The following is an 18,000-nucleotide window of genomic DNA, read 5'->3' on the forward strand; positions in this document are numbered from 1 at the left end:
AGTGTCAGCTTAGTAAGCTTAGCGCACGCTTAACACCCCTCTCAGCTGTGTGACTAAGGAAAGGAGTCTACTGGAGCTTCATATTTGTTATTTAACCCTCATCTGTTTGGAGCGCTTGAGGGTTATATGTTCTGAAAAATGACGAGGGTTGGGGGGGACGGTTTTCCTTGATCAGGGTCTCATAATCAGTACATGTTGGTAAGTATAAAAACACATGGGACACATGCCAGATTATCAATATATAGCCCTAGGATTAAGGAAGAGAGATTGAGACACAATTCACAGAAGTAGCACAGCCGATAGTTAAGCTGAACGATTATAGCACAATATGTATATAACAATGGTACTGCACTTAACCTTTATTATCTGACATGAGAAAAACGTCTAAAATGAGATTAAAAAAGTGCACATGTAAGGACAAAAAAGGGGGGAAATAATACAATTGAAAAGAATGTCATAATGGGTCCCTGGCTGTGGGTACAGTTCAAAAGAGTGGAGGAGAGCAAATGAGGACACTCTGTATGAAGAACTGAAACAGCTGAACATCTGCAGGGCCCCGATCCAACACTTTGGACTTGCATGTGACATTTTCTCTCTCCCCTTCTCAGAAAATACTGGTGGGGTGAGTTAATTCTCCACTTAATGTTTAAAGTTAATGGATTAGGCAAAAATGCATAGTGAGTAAGGTTATAGTAAGTAGTGAAAGAAGGAGGGATGCTTGTCCAGAGTGTTGGTACAGGTCTGTGGACAGTACAGGGCAACATATTTCCTCACAGTGATCCATACCTAGCTCATGGTTGAAGTTGTCAGGCAGCCCTGATATAGTCTTTCTGCGTTTGACCTTCTTGGGCCGGCGGGACACGGTGTCCGAGTTAATGAGGGAGCGCCGGACGGTGGCCTGCCGGTCAAACACGGCCCCTGGTAGCCGGGAGGGCGAGAACAACGCAGGCGGACACACAGGCAAAGAGCAGTCGGTTAGTTGAAAGGAACAAACTCAACAACATGCAGAACGTTTTTGTGTTTTTAAGTTTTAACATGCAGCAGGTAGAGAGACCTTAATTGTCAGTTTAACGAAATGTAACAAAACAAAACAAAACAGTTCCCTTCAGTGGTATCTAGCTAGGCATATCGTTTTGTCTTTCTTTGCCCAAGTTTGAGTTTTGTAAGGACTAATATGTAGTTTCAACTATTGCCCAACCAATACAGGATTTTGAAAGGCTGGTAAATCAAATTCCATTCTAATAGGCTAACCAATTCTGGGCAAATACCACATAAAAAATTCTGTATTGTATTATAAAGCAAAAAATACAGCTGAGGTGAGCTGACCCCTTAAAGGTGGGGTAGGTAAGTTTGAGAAACCGGCTCGAGATACACTTTTTGTTATATTCCATGGAATGCTCTTAACATCCCGATAGCAATGAATATCTGAAGTGCTTTGACAAAAAATCCATAAAAAAATATCATCTGTGGAAGCCGTAGTACTGTAAAAAGCACGACCAATCATCTGAGCCGGCCCGGCTAAAATAACTGGATGGCCTACCTGCCTGTCAGCCTTCCATCTGTGCACAAACTTATCTCTAGCCCTCATTGGTCATGTGCGCGTTCCTGTGTGTGTTGGAGGAGGGGCTCTGTGAGGAAGTGGCAGATTTTTTCCGGCTGTGTATTTTCAAATTCTAGCGCACTCGAGCTGGTTTCTCCATTCTTACCTACCCTACCTTTAACTCTTCTTCCACCAGCCAAATATAATGGCCATTAGTGGAAACACTGGCTTCAAAAATAAAACGTACACGTTTAATCTGAAGGTTTCTGATCATTCCCAACTGAGGTGTTAACATATATGTGAGAAATGTGAGATGTAAAATACATGCCCTTATCACAAAAATACACATGCACAGAACAGATATGAGTAGGAGCATGCACGCACACACATTCATCCTCCTCACTTTCAACCCATCCTCCCTGAAGGAAGAGTAACATTTTACAAGGAGCTGCTCTTCCTTCTGCAATTTGGCTAGCTGGTGACAGCCAGCAGGCGTTAGGGAAATAGAAATTGATATGAGGGGCAGATAGTGTCTATCACATTCCTCCTCAGAAAAATCTGGAAAAAAAGTGACAGAAAAATCCCTGATCTCTCTCTGTGTGTCAGTATGTGTTTCCTCTCTCTTTCTGAGTAATGTAAAGTGACGTTGTGAGTGCTTTATGTGGAGTGGGACCACATTAAGCTGTCATTAGTGTCTGAAGGACGACAGGATTGCAGCTGTATTCCCTTTGACAACACTTTAAATGTAGAGGTTGATACTGAACTGCGTTTGAGGTGATGCTCATCTGTTTATATGTCCTACAAAAAGTCTTTGTGAAGCATCAGACATGCCACAGTGTATTCTTAATGACCAGAACTGGCAGAATGAGATGTTATTTATTTGTGTGTGTGGTCGATAGCGCAGAAAATGGTGACATGCAAACAGGGGTATTGCATCGACACGTTTCGCTGTGTTCATCTGTCAAACGCCCTGTGATCTGACATCAAGTCAGTGAAAAGCCTTGACCCTTAGAGGAGCTGTCAAACCATTTTTGGCACACAAACACTCGCTCACACGCGCATAAAGGAAGGTGAAGGTCAGCCTGCATGGAGCATGATGGAAGGAGAGAATATACACAGAGGTGCAGGAGGAGAGGCAGACACCATGACATGACTGACACAGGTTTTTCCTCTGTGGATGCATGGATACAGTAATTGATCAGTCTATAATCCACTCATCCACAGAGGGTTAATTAAAGGAACAGTCTGACATTTTGCCTGTTTGGCTCATTCCATTTTGCTGCCTTCCTGAGATTTAGATGAGAAGACCAGTAGAATCTGAAGATTTAATATGTTAATATGGCAGTTTTGAAATGATTAAAAACTGTATTTCAATAAACATGATAGCTGGTTTATAGTATAGCGCCACCAGGTCATCATTTGTATTTGTCCAATACTCTGACATAAAAACTACTGACATTTCCCATCTACCTCAGCTGCTGTATATAAGTTGCAACTGTATTCTAGGCTTTGACCTTGTAATCTCATTAAAAAAAAAAGACTAAAATAATGTTGATCTTTTCATCAAAGTCTCAGTGATTTAAAATGTTTTAAAAAGTCAGAAAGTTCCTTGATGACAAACAACACAATGTATGATGGGAGGTGCAGGGTTAATGTTACTGAATAGATACCAGGGGATGATTGAGACCAGATCTAGTAGTTAAATCTGTCTACGTTGCTTTTTTGTATGAAACTAGAGGATCAGGAGATTTGTCTTCCACTACAAACACTGATGAGAGTGGTCGCTACTCGCTACTGATTGAGAGATGGGAAAATAATGGTTATGTGACAGGTTTGCGAAGAGGTCATACCTGTGACGTTGATAGCAACGATGTCTGTGGCTACGGCCTGAGCCGCCAGCCTCATCTTCTGCTCCGGGGTGGGGAGGGGTGCGCCCTTGTTCCATACAATCTTTCCGTCAACCTCGTACCCCTCCTCTCCCTCAACGCCTTCCTGGGGGGTCTGGGGCCTCATGGACAGCTGAGATTTGTCGTCCTCCGCTGATGATGCTGTGGACTAAAGACAGAAAAAGAATGGGTTAACAAGATGTATAACTTGAAGAGGAGCAAGGAGATGGAGAAAGAGATTGAAAAGAGAGATAGAAACAGGAAGAGAGGAAATGTACAGAAGAGTATGGAAAAAAGGAAATACGGTAATGAAAGTGACAGGAGATGCACAGGAAAAGAGATGAAAGACATTGGAAAACAAATATTTTGTGATTTTAAATTAAAAACCGAACACAATTAGAGTGGGAATACAATATTATAGAATGGAGTAGAGCGGTATGTGACTGTACAGACTATATTGACACATATGAACTAGGGCTGCACGATATTGCAAAAAACTGACATTGTGATTTCCCCCCCCCCCCTGCGACATATATATCGCGATATGAAAACATACAGGAATTGAAGAAAAGACCGTTTTTTTCCCGCAAACCATGCTTTCTTGAACTTTAATGCTATACAATTGGTATTTTTTTAACTATATTTAACCGGATGAAGGATTTTAGTCACGGACGTCTGGATCTTAAGTTATCAGAGCAACAAGCTGAGCTAGCACGGTTAGCAGCGCCGAACTGCCCTGGAGAAACACATGAAACTACTTTATTCAGTGTTTTACCTTTAATCACCGCTTTGGAGATTTGATTGTGATAGGTGGTTTGTTGTGCATGCAGAGCCCGCATGTCACACACTCAAGTACCCCTGACATGAGAGCCGCGCAAGTTCTCCAGCAGCAAAATAATTGTACCATGACGTGTTTGAGTTAATTTACCTAGGCTACTTAATATCGCAAGTCCAAAAAAAAAACACCGCACGTCCGCGCGATGTGAATATCACGCATGCGCATATCGCGATTATCGGCACAACACGATATATCGTGCAGCCCTAGTATGAACACACTTCAACACTTTCCCGAACCTGTGTCGAGAGCTGGAGTTAAATAAAAACTCAGATTTGCCTTCTTAATAGTTTGTTTGGGTCCCTCACTTCCGTTTCGCTTCTCATGCACTGATTCGCTAAGCTGAACAGCCAATCAGAGTGATTTCTTTGGCCGACGGCCTTTAGCCGACAGCCTCCTGATGAATCGGCGGCGGAAGGTGTCGGCACGGCCGAAAAGACACAACACACCAATCTGAGTAGGGCAACACGACGCTCATCGACGGCCCGACATCTATCGACGGACGAAATCGGCTTGGTGTGTAAGGGACTTTAGATGCTTGTGTGCTGTAAACATGTTTCACAAACAATCAAACCCACATGGAAACACACACACATTAACACACTTTCGTACACAGACACATCTTTCAGAGTTAATCTGACAGAGCGTTTTAAAGATGGCAAGATAAAAGCAGAGCAACCGTGCGGAAAAAGAGAGGGAATCACTCATGCATTAAACTGTGTCTCACACACTAACAGTCCTCCATCTGAAGCAGAATTTACTGCCGAGAAGCAAACAGACAACTACAGTTTACTGCGCCATTCACGCTTGAAATTGAGCAGTTAGTCAACAGTAAACTAGCTTTTTACAGTTTGCTGTCAGTGTCCATTTGAGGTTTTGAAATCATTGTTTTGAATCATGAGTAAAGACAGGTTAAGATTTCAAAAGCCAGTAGACGCAAAAAGCAAAGCGAACTTATTTAGACTTCACTACCTAACATTTTCCCGACTGTATCTGGAACAGGTTGAGCTTTTAGTGTGATTTTGTTCGTCAGAGTTTGAAAGTTACTGGTAAAAGAAATGCTCAGAATCTCCAAATACATCCAGAAATAAATCCCTATGTCCATTACAGTTCATCCTGACAGTCCCAAGCATTAAAAAGAAAGGTCGGCTATTTGTGCTTTCATACAAACCATGCATGGATGGATGGACTAAATAAATAGGGGAGTGGAACAAGAGGAGGCAGAAAAGGGGGAGGGTATAAAGAAAGGATCTCAGCAATAGTTTGGTAGCTTGTTATTTTGCTTTGTGGCTCAACCTGCGGTCCTGTTTCTCCCTCTGAAGCTGCTGTCAGGCAAAGTTAGGCTCACTTTCCCCAGGACAACAGGAAGTGAATGGAAGAGGGACAAACAGCGGAAAGTAGAAAGACAGATAACGAGAGACGGAAGTGGACAGTTTAGAAAGACGACAGCATATTATGAAGGTCAGGGGGCAAGCATGAAGAGAGCGGCTAACAACGAGGGGCTCTGGGGAACAAAGGAGACCCTGATCATAACAGTGAAACCCCCTGTGATCCTCTCAGGACCCCTCATATCACATTGTGTGAGAGAAATACAAATGAGGAGAATGTCAGTACACACTAATGGTTCGCCACTAAAAAAAAAGCAATAAATCCACTTTTGTCTGTTTACCTTGTTATTTTCCTATTTCAATCACTCTTCTTATTTTCTACAAATGATAAAGGAAAGAGAATAATAATTTTAAAAAAGACTGACGCCAGCAACAGTTTATTCTGTCTATACAGTACAATCAGCTCTGCCTGAAAATGATGACAGGCCAGAGAATGAGAGGCAATTAAGTTAAAGTTATAATTTAACTATACTTTTTCATAATGCATGCTGACAGCCCCAACAAAAAAGCCTTAGTGCTTCTTCTAAGTAAAATCATTACTAACTAACTCACAACATCTTGTTTGCTAGACTATTTTAAATAGCTAGACTAACAGGGTAGAAATCCAGAAATTAAAATATGGAATTATTTGTGTAAAAAATAAATTGTAAAGTACTGTCTGCCAGTCAGAGAAGTATTTATTGTAAATTACGAAAAATGTGCATTATAATATCTGACCACTAGAGGGCAGTCTGACACTGCTTAAAGTACTGGAGATGAGTTTCTGCTGAATCAGTTGCAAAGCACTGCTGTGAACACATGTACTTCAATAACATCTAAATGTATTGACTGTAACATCTGCAAAGTTGTGTTTGTGTACCTTCTTATCATCCTCCTCTTCATCCTGCAGGCTGCTGTTGGACTGTAAGGGGTCAGAGAAGGTGGGACCCTGAGAGTAGTACTGAGAGCTCCTGAATCCATCTTTCCTCAACTTGTCGCATTCTGCAGGACAAACAACAACAAAGGAATATGTTAATATAGACCACAAATACTTGGATTGCCCTGATCGTTGTCTTTCTCTGAGCTTTTAACGTTTGCAACCAGACACTCATTAAGATCAAGGGTATATATTTGCGAATAATTTGTCAGGGGAAATGATCACAATACTTTTGAACAGAGCTTGTGTTGAGTGTGATACTGAAGAGTTTCTACAGTTCACACTCATCATTCTTTGCTGCTCCAAGATATATTGATGTGCCAAAAATGTAATGTGTAATTTGTACAGGCCAATTTGAGCGTACAATATTCATAAATAAGTAATTCAATAACACTAAAGTAGAAGGGATGTGTGAAATATCCATAGGACACAGAAAGACGTATTGCTATAACTGTGTGTGTGTGTGTGTGTGTGTGTGTGTGTGTGTGTGTGTGTGTGCGTGTGTGTGTGTGTTCATCAGTGTATCTGTCCCTGTTGGACGCTGCCAAGCGCTGCTCACACTCCCTCTCGTCACCACCTGCTGTGACGGGCTGGTGATGTATGTCTGGGTGTGTGTGTGTGTGTGTATGCCACCGTGTGATAAGAAAATACTTTATATATGATTGTGTGTGTGTAATAGGCGGGGGTATCAGTTTCAGTGTGTCACACACAGATGGCAGAACTGTCCCTCTCTCTCCTCCATCCCCCTCTTCCTCTAAGGGTGCATTTAGCACATCATCTCTTTGTGTCACTGCAAATATCTACTAGTATATCCTTTGTCTAGTCTTGAATTAGCTAATTATATTCACGTTGTACTGTTATGACTAAAACACACAGTTGGGGGTTGTGTTTCCATTTGCTGATGTACTGTTTTATTATGAACCTCACACATTTGTTTTTGAAAAGCTTCGAATAAAAAATAAACTAAATTGGCCCTGTTCTAAATTGAAAGCATATCAACTGACATGCATACATGTCTTTCACTGCATATTATCCCTAATCCATACAAATGTAAACCTCGCTGGTCTTTTATCTTGCTTCATTGGGATTTATTCAGTGTGTGATGCACAATCAAAATCCCTTTCGCTGAGTGACACGTATGTGAACCAAAGCACACCCACATCGCTCCTCGCCTGGCACCTCAGAGATGCTGCTTTAGATCCCTTTCATGTGCCATCTATCTCCATAGCTAATTACAGCCCATCTCTGTGGAGACACACGCTGGTGCATGTATAATGCTGTCAGTAAATGGATCCTAATGGGGTTGCAAAGGTAGCAAGTGTAACAAGCTGATGTGGTAGCGGTGTGGAAGAAGGGTTTTAAGAAGCGTGATGAGGATGATGACGGGGAGCGGAGCAGTTGTGATGATTGATTAGATAAATAGGACTTGATGAGCTGCTTGTCGCTAGGAAGAAGTGAAGGGAGGGGACACGAGACAAAGAGCAGAAAGACTAATGGATAGTGAGAATTGAAAGAATATAACAATATTTTAAAACATTATATCTTAGAGTTTCTGTATGACCTCACAGCTAGAAAGACATATTTATTAATTCACATTTATTCTTGCAAAAATAAATCCTAACAACAAGTTGGTGCCCTGGTTAACACTGAATGACATCATTGACTTTATTGTTTTTGATGTTATTGACACACACAGGCGAGTGTTATGTAACACCTCTGCTCTATGTCGACGTGTTGAGATATTTTCTGTATCTCACCAGCAGCTTGCAAAAGCCTCACGGCTGAACACACACATGTGAGAGTGAAACAAAAAGGGGAAGCACATGCCATCTGATTGTTTGATTATTTGCCTTTGCAGTGTAGAAAGTAGATATGTGTATCCTGCTATGCTCATGCAAGCACTGGGTTTAAGGACTATTTGGGAATGCGCTCCTGATAGATTAAGCAATAAATAATAAAATATCTTGTGAAAAATACTGTTATTATTATGGAAATTTAATGAAATGTAGTAATTAAAGTAGGATGCAAAAGTATTTATATTGTTGTATTTGGAAATAATGCAAAAACCACTGAGTAAACACTAAATTAATATATTTCTAAGGATGGGCTGTAGGTAGATGTGTAACCTCCACTCTCAGCTCCATGGGAGTGGACCATAAAATGAAGCGCTTAAACACAAAGACACATTCAGCACAGGTGCTCCCATTGGACACCTGTTGTCTTTCAGTGAGGACCCCTGGGGCTGGGAGGGGATGACAGGAGGAAAGGCCAGTGACAGAATGAGATGGGGGGGCTGAATAAATCCTACCTACCAGGTGGTGTTTGAGTATCTAGCAACATCAATATTGCAGGAAGAAATATGCAATAGCACAGGTGTCAAACAATGCAAAGGACAAAGAAAAAAAACGTTGGGTGTGTGTATGTTTGTTTACGGCGATGACTAAAGCTTTACACACTGTAGGCATCATGTTACAACCGGCTTCTCCCTATTTATCTCTGGCTCCGCCTGTATCAGCCTGGTTTTTATCTGGCACTAAACAAGGCCACCCTATGTAAACAACAAGCCTTGACTGTAAAAACATCCACCCACACACACTCTTCCAAGCCTTTTCTCACACCTGCCTGTCATCCGTTATCTTAGAAATGACCGGACAACTTTCCCAGCTCTGGTTCCCAGGAACTGTTGGGTAAACAGGTGCCAGCATTAACTGGGATTCCCACTATCCTGTTCCGGGAATGTGGATATTAAAAAGTTGTCACTCTCCCTGTGTTTGTCTGACAACAAGGCTGTGTCTGTTTTTCTCTGATTGGACTGGACAAACAGGAAGGAGAGGATCTCGCACCGTTGTGTTGTTGGCTAAACTCTGGGGTGAACACAGGTGACAGGTTTGGACATTTTAACAATGTTGCAGACAAACACAGCTGATCTTTTCTCTGATGCCTTGATGTTCAGTTCCAAATATGAGGAGGTCCGGCAATATTCCCACAATTTAGATTTTTCAGTGTGTATATTTGTAGATTTAGTTGATAGGGAAATAAAGGATTGATTGGGGAAGCTATTCATATTTACATTTGAACAAAAATTCCTCAAAAACATTTAAATTAGAGCTGAAACAAAGTTCCACCTTTTACATGATTGTATATTGAGTATATGTCAAATTGCTTTCTTCTTTTTTCCATGTTTTGTATTCATTCTAGAGGCTGTAATATTATACTCATTGCCAAACAGCAGCACTGGACCCATTGTATATACCTGAATATCAGATAACCCACCACCATTGTTTGTTGTTGTGATCATGTTGGATCATTACAAACTCTCTGAAGCAGTCCAATTATAGTAATCCTTACCTCGCAGGGCGCTCTTCAGGTTGACTTTGGCCTGGCGGTGGAGGTCTTCTACGGCGGGGGGGCGGCTGCCAGGCAGGAAGACGTTCTCCTGCTGGTGCCACGGAGCTGTGTAATGCACCGTCCACTTGCTCTCCTCATCCAGGTTGGACACAGCTGCAGAAACACAGAGATAAGGCCAGAGAATTTAGTTGATTTAGTTCAACTTCCAATTGTATTAACACTCCTGGAGGGTATTCTGAAAACATCTTCCCATGACCAGTTGTTGCAGACCAGCAACAGTTGACATATGACAAAAATAGGGTTAACAAAGTCTAAATCCTTTGGTAACAGAGTCTGAGAATGAATAGTGTCCTGCACAGGCAGTAGTGGCAACTAGAGGGATTTGTTTATATTTGTCGGAGAAGAGGAAGGGGAAGTAGATTAAGGTGCTTTGCATCGAGGTGCAAGTCTTCACACCAACAAAATGACACACATCTGAGACATCACACACAAGGCCACACAAGTCAGAGGGGGAGGAGGGATGAATAAGTTGGAGGGAAAAACTAACCACATGATATCCAGCTCAGAAAAATAAACAACAAGGTACAAAAGCTAACTTTGAAACTAGCTAACTAGTCCTGAGAGAAATCGCTTCAGAAAGACAATAACGAATACTCATTCAATGAAATCACTCGATCACAGAAGTATTTAAAAGCTTAACAAACACTACTGTCTTAAACATCAAACCATCTCTGTCTTTACTAAATAGGGAACACACTCCTCTGTTTCTTGATGGTTTTCCTTGAGCACTTCTTTCAGTTAAACATCCTTAAACAATATTTAGCTGCTTTCTATTTTGCTACGGCTGACGGTGTGTAATGCTGATGACCCAGTAACTGAAGCCTATAACCATGCTGAATATGTAAGCCACAAAATACAAGTGTCAGCAAAACAACTGAGAGTAAACACCAAGATCAACAAACACACTTCCCAAAAGTTAAGCTTACCAAGTGAGCGTATCCAAGCCAAAGTTGGTGAGCGTGGGTGTAGGACTAGCTCCATTTAAGACTGCTATGTTTGTCCCTGTCCTGACCATCACAACATGTCCAACCGACTGTGACTGAGGGTTTGGAGGACCTAGGAGGAAGGGGACGGGTCATGAAAGGGGCCGGGAGTGTGGACTGTTTTTGGTTGAATGCCTTTCACAGGTGCTAATGAGCCATAGTAGGATGCATAGTGTGTGTGCGTGTCGGGGGAGGACAGGAGGCCTAAAGGGCGGTATGCCTATGGCTGCAAATTGGTTGTTGGAGAAAGTGTGAGACTGTGCAACTGCTTTCATGATGTCTGAAAAGACTGTGAGAAGATCTGTGACTATCAAACTTTAGCTATTTGTGACTAGCACTGTGTGACTAATGGGAACATACGTTGGACATTGAACACATTTCAAGGGGGCGGTGGTGGGGAAGTCCATAGGGACTTGGCTTGGCAACTGGAAGGTCACCAGTTCAAGTCCCGGAAAGACCAAGTGCTACCGAGGTGTCCCTGAGCAAGGCCCCGTTCCCTACACTGCGCCGTACATAATGGCAGCACACTGCTCCTAACACTAGGATGGGTCAAATGCAGAGACCAATATGCAAGGCAGTGTCACTTCAGCTGTGAGTAAATAAGATTACATCCTTAAATCAGCTTGTCTGGTTTAATAAGGGTCTACTTAATCCATTTCTTATGAAACCCATTTCTAATATTCTTGCTCTCCCCCACACACACTGGGCACAGGTAGCCCTCCCCCAGCCCCTTTCAGATCGTGGGGTTTGAATAGACCTCAGCAGGGCTAGGCAGACCAAGGACATGGGGACTATGGACACAAAGCCTGTATTGTCCCTCTGCATCGGTCTCCACATCAGGCCTTTCAGTGCCACAATATGCTAGCTCCTACACACACATACACACACACACACACACACACACACACACACACACACACACACACACACACACACACACACACTGGACTCTGGCGCAAAGTCTTTGAGGAGTCTTCTAATCCTTCTGGCCATCTACATCCCTACATCCACTAAAACTCAGAGCAAACAGGGGAAAACTCTGATGGACACAAACAGGCGACATCAGAGGCTGCACAGGACAACTGGAAAATGCATTTGAATGCTTGTAGACACACACTCTCATTATTAGCTGTTACAATCAATAACCTACGTTAATACTGAACTGGTTCCCCAATCATGCACCAGCAAATATAGTATTGACTTTCATGCATAATAAAACGTTCTATGTTCTGTAAGGATAATCATATCATTTGTTCAATTAGATTTTTGAGATATAACATACTAGTTAAAGAAAGGGTTGCAAACACAGGGATTATAGGGGATATTTCTCTTAACAGACCCTCTTGATAAAGTGATAAAAAAGCATTTTAGTTCTACCTGTCATATTGAAAATTGTCAAATGTCAAGGGTATCTTTATGCCTCACATGATTATTAATATCATAGAATCAATGCAGTTTACTTTGTTTACTTCTTTTATATCTTCAAAGTTTGTGCAGTCTAAAAAATACGGGGGTCTCTGGACTGCAGTGGAGGACCAAGGTGTCTATGTGCAAGATAAGACGCGTGAGGTAGGAAAACGCTGAGCTAATCATTAACAATATCACCTCAGCCTTGACTGTAACACATGTTATGAATACACCTGAGATTAGAGTCTGCACAGTCAGCTCGCCCTGTTGTTAAACCCTCATTTGCTTAATACACAGCCATTGTAGGAATAACTACACTATACAGCCTTGGAGCATGAACTAATCCTGCTAATAAGAATCCACTGCACATGCTTGGCAAACAGACCTACAATTGTTTCTTCGAATGTCAAGATCAGATTATCGGGAGAGTTTAGAACCAAGTAAACATTAAAAAACGTCTAAATTGCTCCAGAAAGAAAGAAAATGGCCCAACTATATCTAATCGAGTGGCTGTTGTCCAAAAGGCTTCCAGCTGCTACCTTTACAAATGCTGTCGGGTCATTTACGGCTAATAGTTGTCGGCTCTGTGAAGTGTTGTCCCAGTGGTTACCTGGTAACAGGGTGCAACAGAGGGTCGTCCCTGGGCTCAGCAGAGTCAGCAGTGAAGCATTCGTTTTTATTTAAAGTATATATAAATCATTTAAGATGTTGCATGTACACATTACATACAGCAAAGCTTCAATAACGTGATTCAAAATGGCCATTCAAATTAGCAGGGACCAATGGAGTAATTACAGACACAATATTCCTGTAAAATTGATACAAAAACAAAATTGAGATCCACTCCTGTTCATTTGAACTCATTTTCTTGATCAGAATAAGCAGAAAATACTTCTCAGACGCATTGATAATCAATAGAGAATAGAATAAAACACATCTTACCCTTCCTTTTGAAGTATTTAATCACAGATTTTAACGAGGTCCCGATAAACACCATTATTCCGGTTAAATGTATGTGTCCTTCTATTTTCTTTAAACTGTCCTTGACAGACACAAAATATCCAAGTCCAGGTAAAAAGAGAGGAATAGGGGATGAAGTACTTCTGGTTTCCGCTCACATTGTTACTACACACAGCCCGGCTAGGAGTGTGCGCGAGCGTCTACTATGATTCTCTAACCTATCTCTCTCTCTCTAAACACACACTGAGTCCAACACTCCCCCCTCAGGCAGTCCTCGGAGACACACACACACACACACACACACACACACACACACACACACACAACACACACACACCACACACACACACACACACACACACACACACAGACACACAACACACACACACACACACACACACAACACACACACACACACACACACACACACACACACACACACACACACACACACACACACACACACACACACACACCGGGAGGGGTGTAGGACCGGCCCCTCTGTTCCTCTGTGCATTGGTTACCAAGGAGTTCTGGCTGCCTCTCCCTTCATTTCTCATCATCACTCGTTCTCTTCTCTCCCTACACCCTCTTTCTTCTTCACTCTGCGGGACTCTGGATATAGCTGAAAGTTAAACATGCCTTATTAGAATGAACAGGCAAACCGTGCACTTTTACAAAGCAGTTCAATTTTATTTTTCAGTTCCTCGCGCTCTCTTTCTATCTCTTCCTGACTTTGTACACTGCTCAGTGTGAGTATCAGTGTGTTGCCGCTTTGACTAATCTGGGGAATATTTATGCATCCAATTAAACTATCAGTCACCTCTCCGGGAGAAGCTTGTACACCCTTGAACAGAAATGTAGCTTTTCATGAGGTATTCTCAGGAGAATACAGAGTGTAGTGCAAACAGGAAACACTATTACACACAGTATAATGCACTAAAGCCCTGACATTTATCTCGTTTGGTCTCAATTTGTTCCAATTTATGGTTAGTAAAACAACATTAGCTTAAAAGGACTAAACAGATGCCTTTGGTTATCTAAAACTCAATTTTTTTAATAGAACTTCTTTTCCATATATTATTTTAATTTGTTCTTCCCTCTGGATGTTTTTTTATGAACCCCTCTTCCTCCATCTGATCATTCCCAGCCTGCCGTGTGCGCACATGGCCACTGAATCTGTGCCACATGAATATAGATCACATACAATCCTCCCATTGTCCAATCTGCTCACACTCCGGCACACAGCCATTCAAATAAATGCAAACGCACAACCACACACACCAACGAGTGTAGGACGGTCCCTCCCTATGCGAACGTATTTCTTTTCAGCCCAAATGGTTGATAAGGGGAGGGAGGGAGGGGGCTGCAACAAGAGCTTGAATGGGAGTGCAAATGATCCTTGAATTTGTGGGTAGAAAGGTTTCCCCCTTCCCCCCCCCTCGACCTTGCTGATCTGAGCCTTTCAGCCAGACTCAGAAGTGCTGTAAACAACAGTTTGGATTTATTTACGTGTGTTTTGGTGTTTTTGTCATTTCTGCATTGTACAGGTAGTGTCTATTCACAGTATTTTTGCAGTTGCTTTTGCCCTTGAGTTATTAAGCACTTCTCTGTGAATGTCGTATTCTTCCTGAGAGTTAAACCTGTGTTTGACTTTCATAAAAGTCTTCACAAGAAGACACTATTATTATTAGTGTATACTGTAAATAACAGAGTTATTTTAACTTAAAGTTGATTCAAAGTGGTTGCTATAATTTTTTTAAACATAACAAGTGCCATGAAGTGTTGACATGTTGTACTTAAAATAAAAATAATGTTGAAGATTTTCCCAGACTGACATTTATGGTTGAAGGGCTACACTTCCCCATCAAAACCATATGGATACTATTAAGTATCAATGGTCCTACAATAAACTCCATATGTATACTTTATAAAACCACAATCCTACGGTGCGTGTCATATAAAATCTGAGACAGTGCACTTTAAATATTTGCCAAAACAATAACAACTGAATAATTGAGTGTACTGTATAATCATTAAATTAATCAATGACAATTACAATGCTTTTTTTATACACAAATGTAAATTACATTTCTTTAGGTTTTGGGCTGAACTGAGCCCCTCAGAAATTCTGAGGGGCAATTATTTCAAAAAAATGTTTGACATTCTATAATACATTTTAGACAAATTAACCAAAATTGAAAGCCCATACTTTCAACTGAGGTATAGCGGTACAGCATGTCAATGTATATTGACAGTAAAAGCTGTCTGATAGGGTGTTACCACGTGTCTAACTTCAGTCCCCATGTTTTGTCACCAGCTCTGCTTGGCTTGTGTCTCGTACTGTTTGGCACGCGTACAGTATTAGGATCATTTATGCAGACGCGAGCCTAAGCGGCATCACTCATTAAAGAGTCTATTGTTCTCAGGGCTGTCGACGCAGGCACACATGCACAGAGTGACAGACAGGTCAACAACTCTATCCGCTGAAGGATGGCTTCAAATCTAGGCCACCTCTTGGATTAGAGCTATCCATCCATTCAGCCATACGTCCCGACATCCTTCCGCTCACTCCCACCGAAGAATGGAAGCCCCAAGCCCAAACAATATCAATCTTTCATCTGTGTATACTCTAAGCAGCGCATGAAGGAAGCGGAAGGACTCTGTGGATGAAGCCAGGAGCTCCGAGGAAGAGGCTTGTATAGCAGGACAAACATTGGGGATTAAGAACCTGATTAAGGAGCAACTCTACTCATATTAGCATTTAGCCATGCAATTAATACATCTTGATTACCTAAGCTGTAGCTTTATTAGCTTTGTTTTTCTTTTTAATAGCTAGTTGTATGAGCAAAATATACCAGGACTTTCACCAAAGATAATTATGAGGATAATGTCTCCATTCTTTTCTAAATGAATCGATTATTTAATAATTCCCAAGGTGACATTAAAATAACTTGATTTGTCTAACCAACCAAAAAACTATTATATTTCCTATGATAGCATAGTACTTATAAAATAAATTTGCTGCATCTTTAAAACATTCATCAAGACTCATTACATTAGCTGTGTGCAAATTATATTCATTAATTCTAGCAAGATTAAACAATTCTTTGAGAGGATAACAACTGGCTTTGTTTGCATTGCAACAGAAAAACAACACATGGTTATTACTATTAGGGCCTATGGCAAGATGATGATTATCTCTTCTTGTTAAACAACCATGCTCACGTGATAAGGAGAAAATAAGGAGAAATCGGGGCGAAGTGAATAATTAACCAGTCTTGTTGCACACTAGACATTATTAGGACTCAAGGGTGAACGTGCAGGAGTGATAATAGGAGAGAGATTGATGAGGGGCTCATGCTCCCCTTCCTTTCTTCACATTCACACCTTTAGGATCTCCCAACCAAGCCTACAAAATACCCTTGAAAGTTATTTTTATTTTATCTTTCTCGATTCAACTCCAATTCCCTCCAGTCCTAGAACAGAACGATCAATCCCCAAAACACACACATCCCTCTCTCATTCAATATCGTAGTCTATTTAACATCCGTTCAAATTCCCCAATTGCCTGAACCTGCCTTGCACATACACACAGACCCCCCCCCTTCCTCCATCTGACAGGTCTCAGCTTTTAATGTTATAATTGGGCTTAAAAAGGAAGTGTTAAGCTGACCTAGTAAAAACTCCTAACTCTCCTTGATCCGCTACTGTCAATTGTCTTTCTCTCTTTTCATATCTATCTTTAAGACATGAGCACTTTAACGACTATAATGGTTTTACTCTCCATGTCTCCCTTTCTTTTCTTTTCTCTTCTTGTTCAGGTCTTTACCATGCACCCCACCTCCCCATTTGCTTGTAGAAAACCTGCCAGGTGGCGATAAGCAGGAAAGTGCAAGTCCAAGTATTTGTTTCACACATGAGCGCACGCAAACACGTTGCATCTGTTTGTATGCAGCGTTGCACATTGTAACAGAGTTGATACAGAATCACTACAACATGTGAATTTGGTTTAAATACATAAACTTTAGCTAAGTAATCACAAAAAGTAATCATCTTTCCTCAACGATTAAGTGAAAGATGCCCTTAAGCAAGGAGCTAAATCCTTGATAGCATCTGTGAAGTATCAGTGTTTTAATTTCTAGTGAATTTCCAAGTGACAATACACATTTAAAAAAAAAAAAAAAACTCAGGAAACCAACAAGGGCGGTCAAACAGGAAATGTACCATAACACCCAGACAAATGAATAAATAACAACACTGCATAAACTTTCCCTTTTATGTCATCCCATCTCTCTTTTTCTGTGAATGGAAATCTATCATTTATAGCATGTACAGCAAAAACACGCTCTTTAATCCCTTCCCCCTTTCTTTCATCCAACATCCCTGTGAATGAAAGCATAGCAACAGGGGTCAATGAGAACCTGATCGCTGGGTCTCAGAGATATAGAGCAGGGCATGAATTATCTAACAGCGCAGGGAGCGGGGGAGGTATATTCAGCATGATGAAGGTTGAGGGGTTAATGATCATACACCATATTTAAATGCAGGATTTTCTTTGAGTAAGTAAACATGAGAAAGACTGCACAAACAAATCTGTGATCATTAGAGAGCTATTACATGAGTCAGAGTAGTATGCTGTAGTTTAAGAGTTTCGATTACAGTGATAAAGAAGCT

At 41.3% G+C, this 18,000-nt stretch overlaps 1 protein-coding gene across 1 annotated transcript in view; it reads right to left on the reverse strand.

The window, feature by feature from the left end:
- LOC117533790 (NHS-like protein 1) overlaps nt 1-18,000 on the reverse strand; it is a 107,267-nt gene that overhangs the window by 11,095 nt on the left and 78,172 nt on the right. The window contains 4 exon segments of the mRNA XM_034197733.1: nt 787-918; nt 3,391-3,595; nt 6,509-6,630; nt 9,914-10,066. Of these exon segments, the coding sequence (XP_034053624.1) occupies nt 787-918; nt 3,391-3,595; nt 6,509-6,630; nt 9,914-10,066 (612 nt within the window).

The sequence above is a fragment of the Gymnodraco acuticeps genome, unplaced genomic scaffold (assembly GCF_902827175.1).
Source record: "Gymnodraco acuticeps unplaced genomic scaffold, fGymAcu1.1, whole genome shotgun sequence".
Classification (NCBI taxonomy): domain Eukaryota; kingdom Metazoa; phylum Chordata; class Actinopteri; order Perciformes; family Bathydraconidae; genus Gymnodraco; species Gymnodraco acuticeps.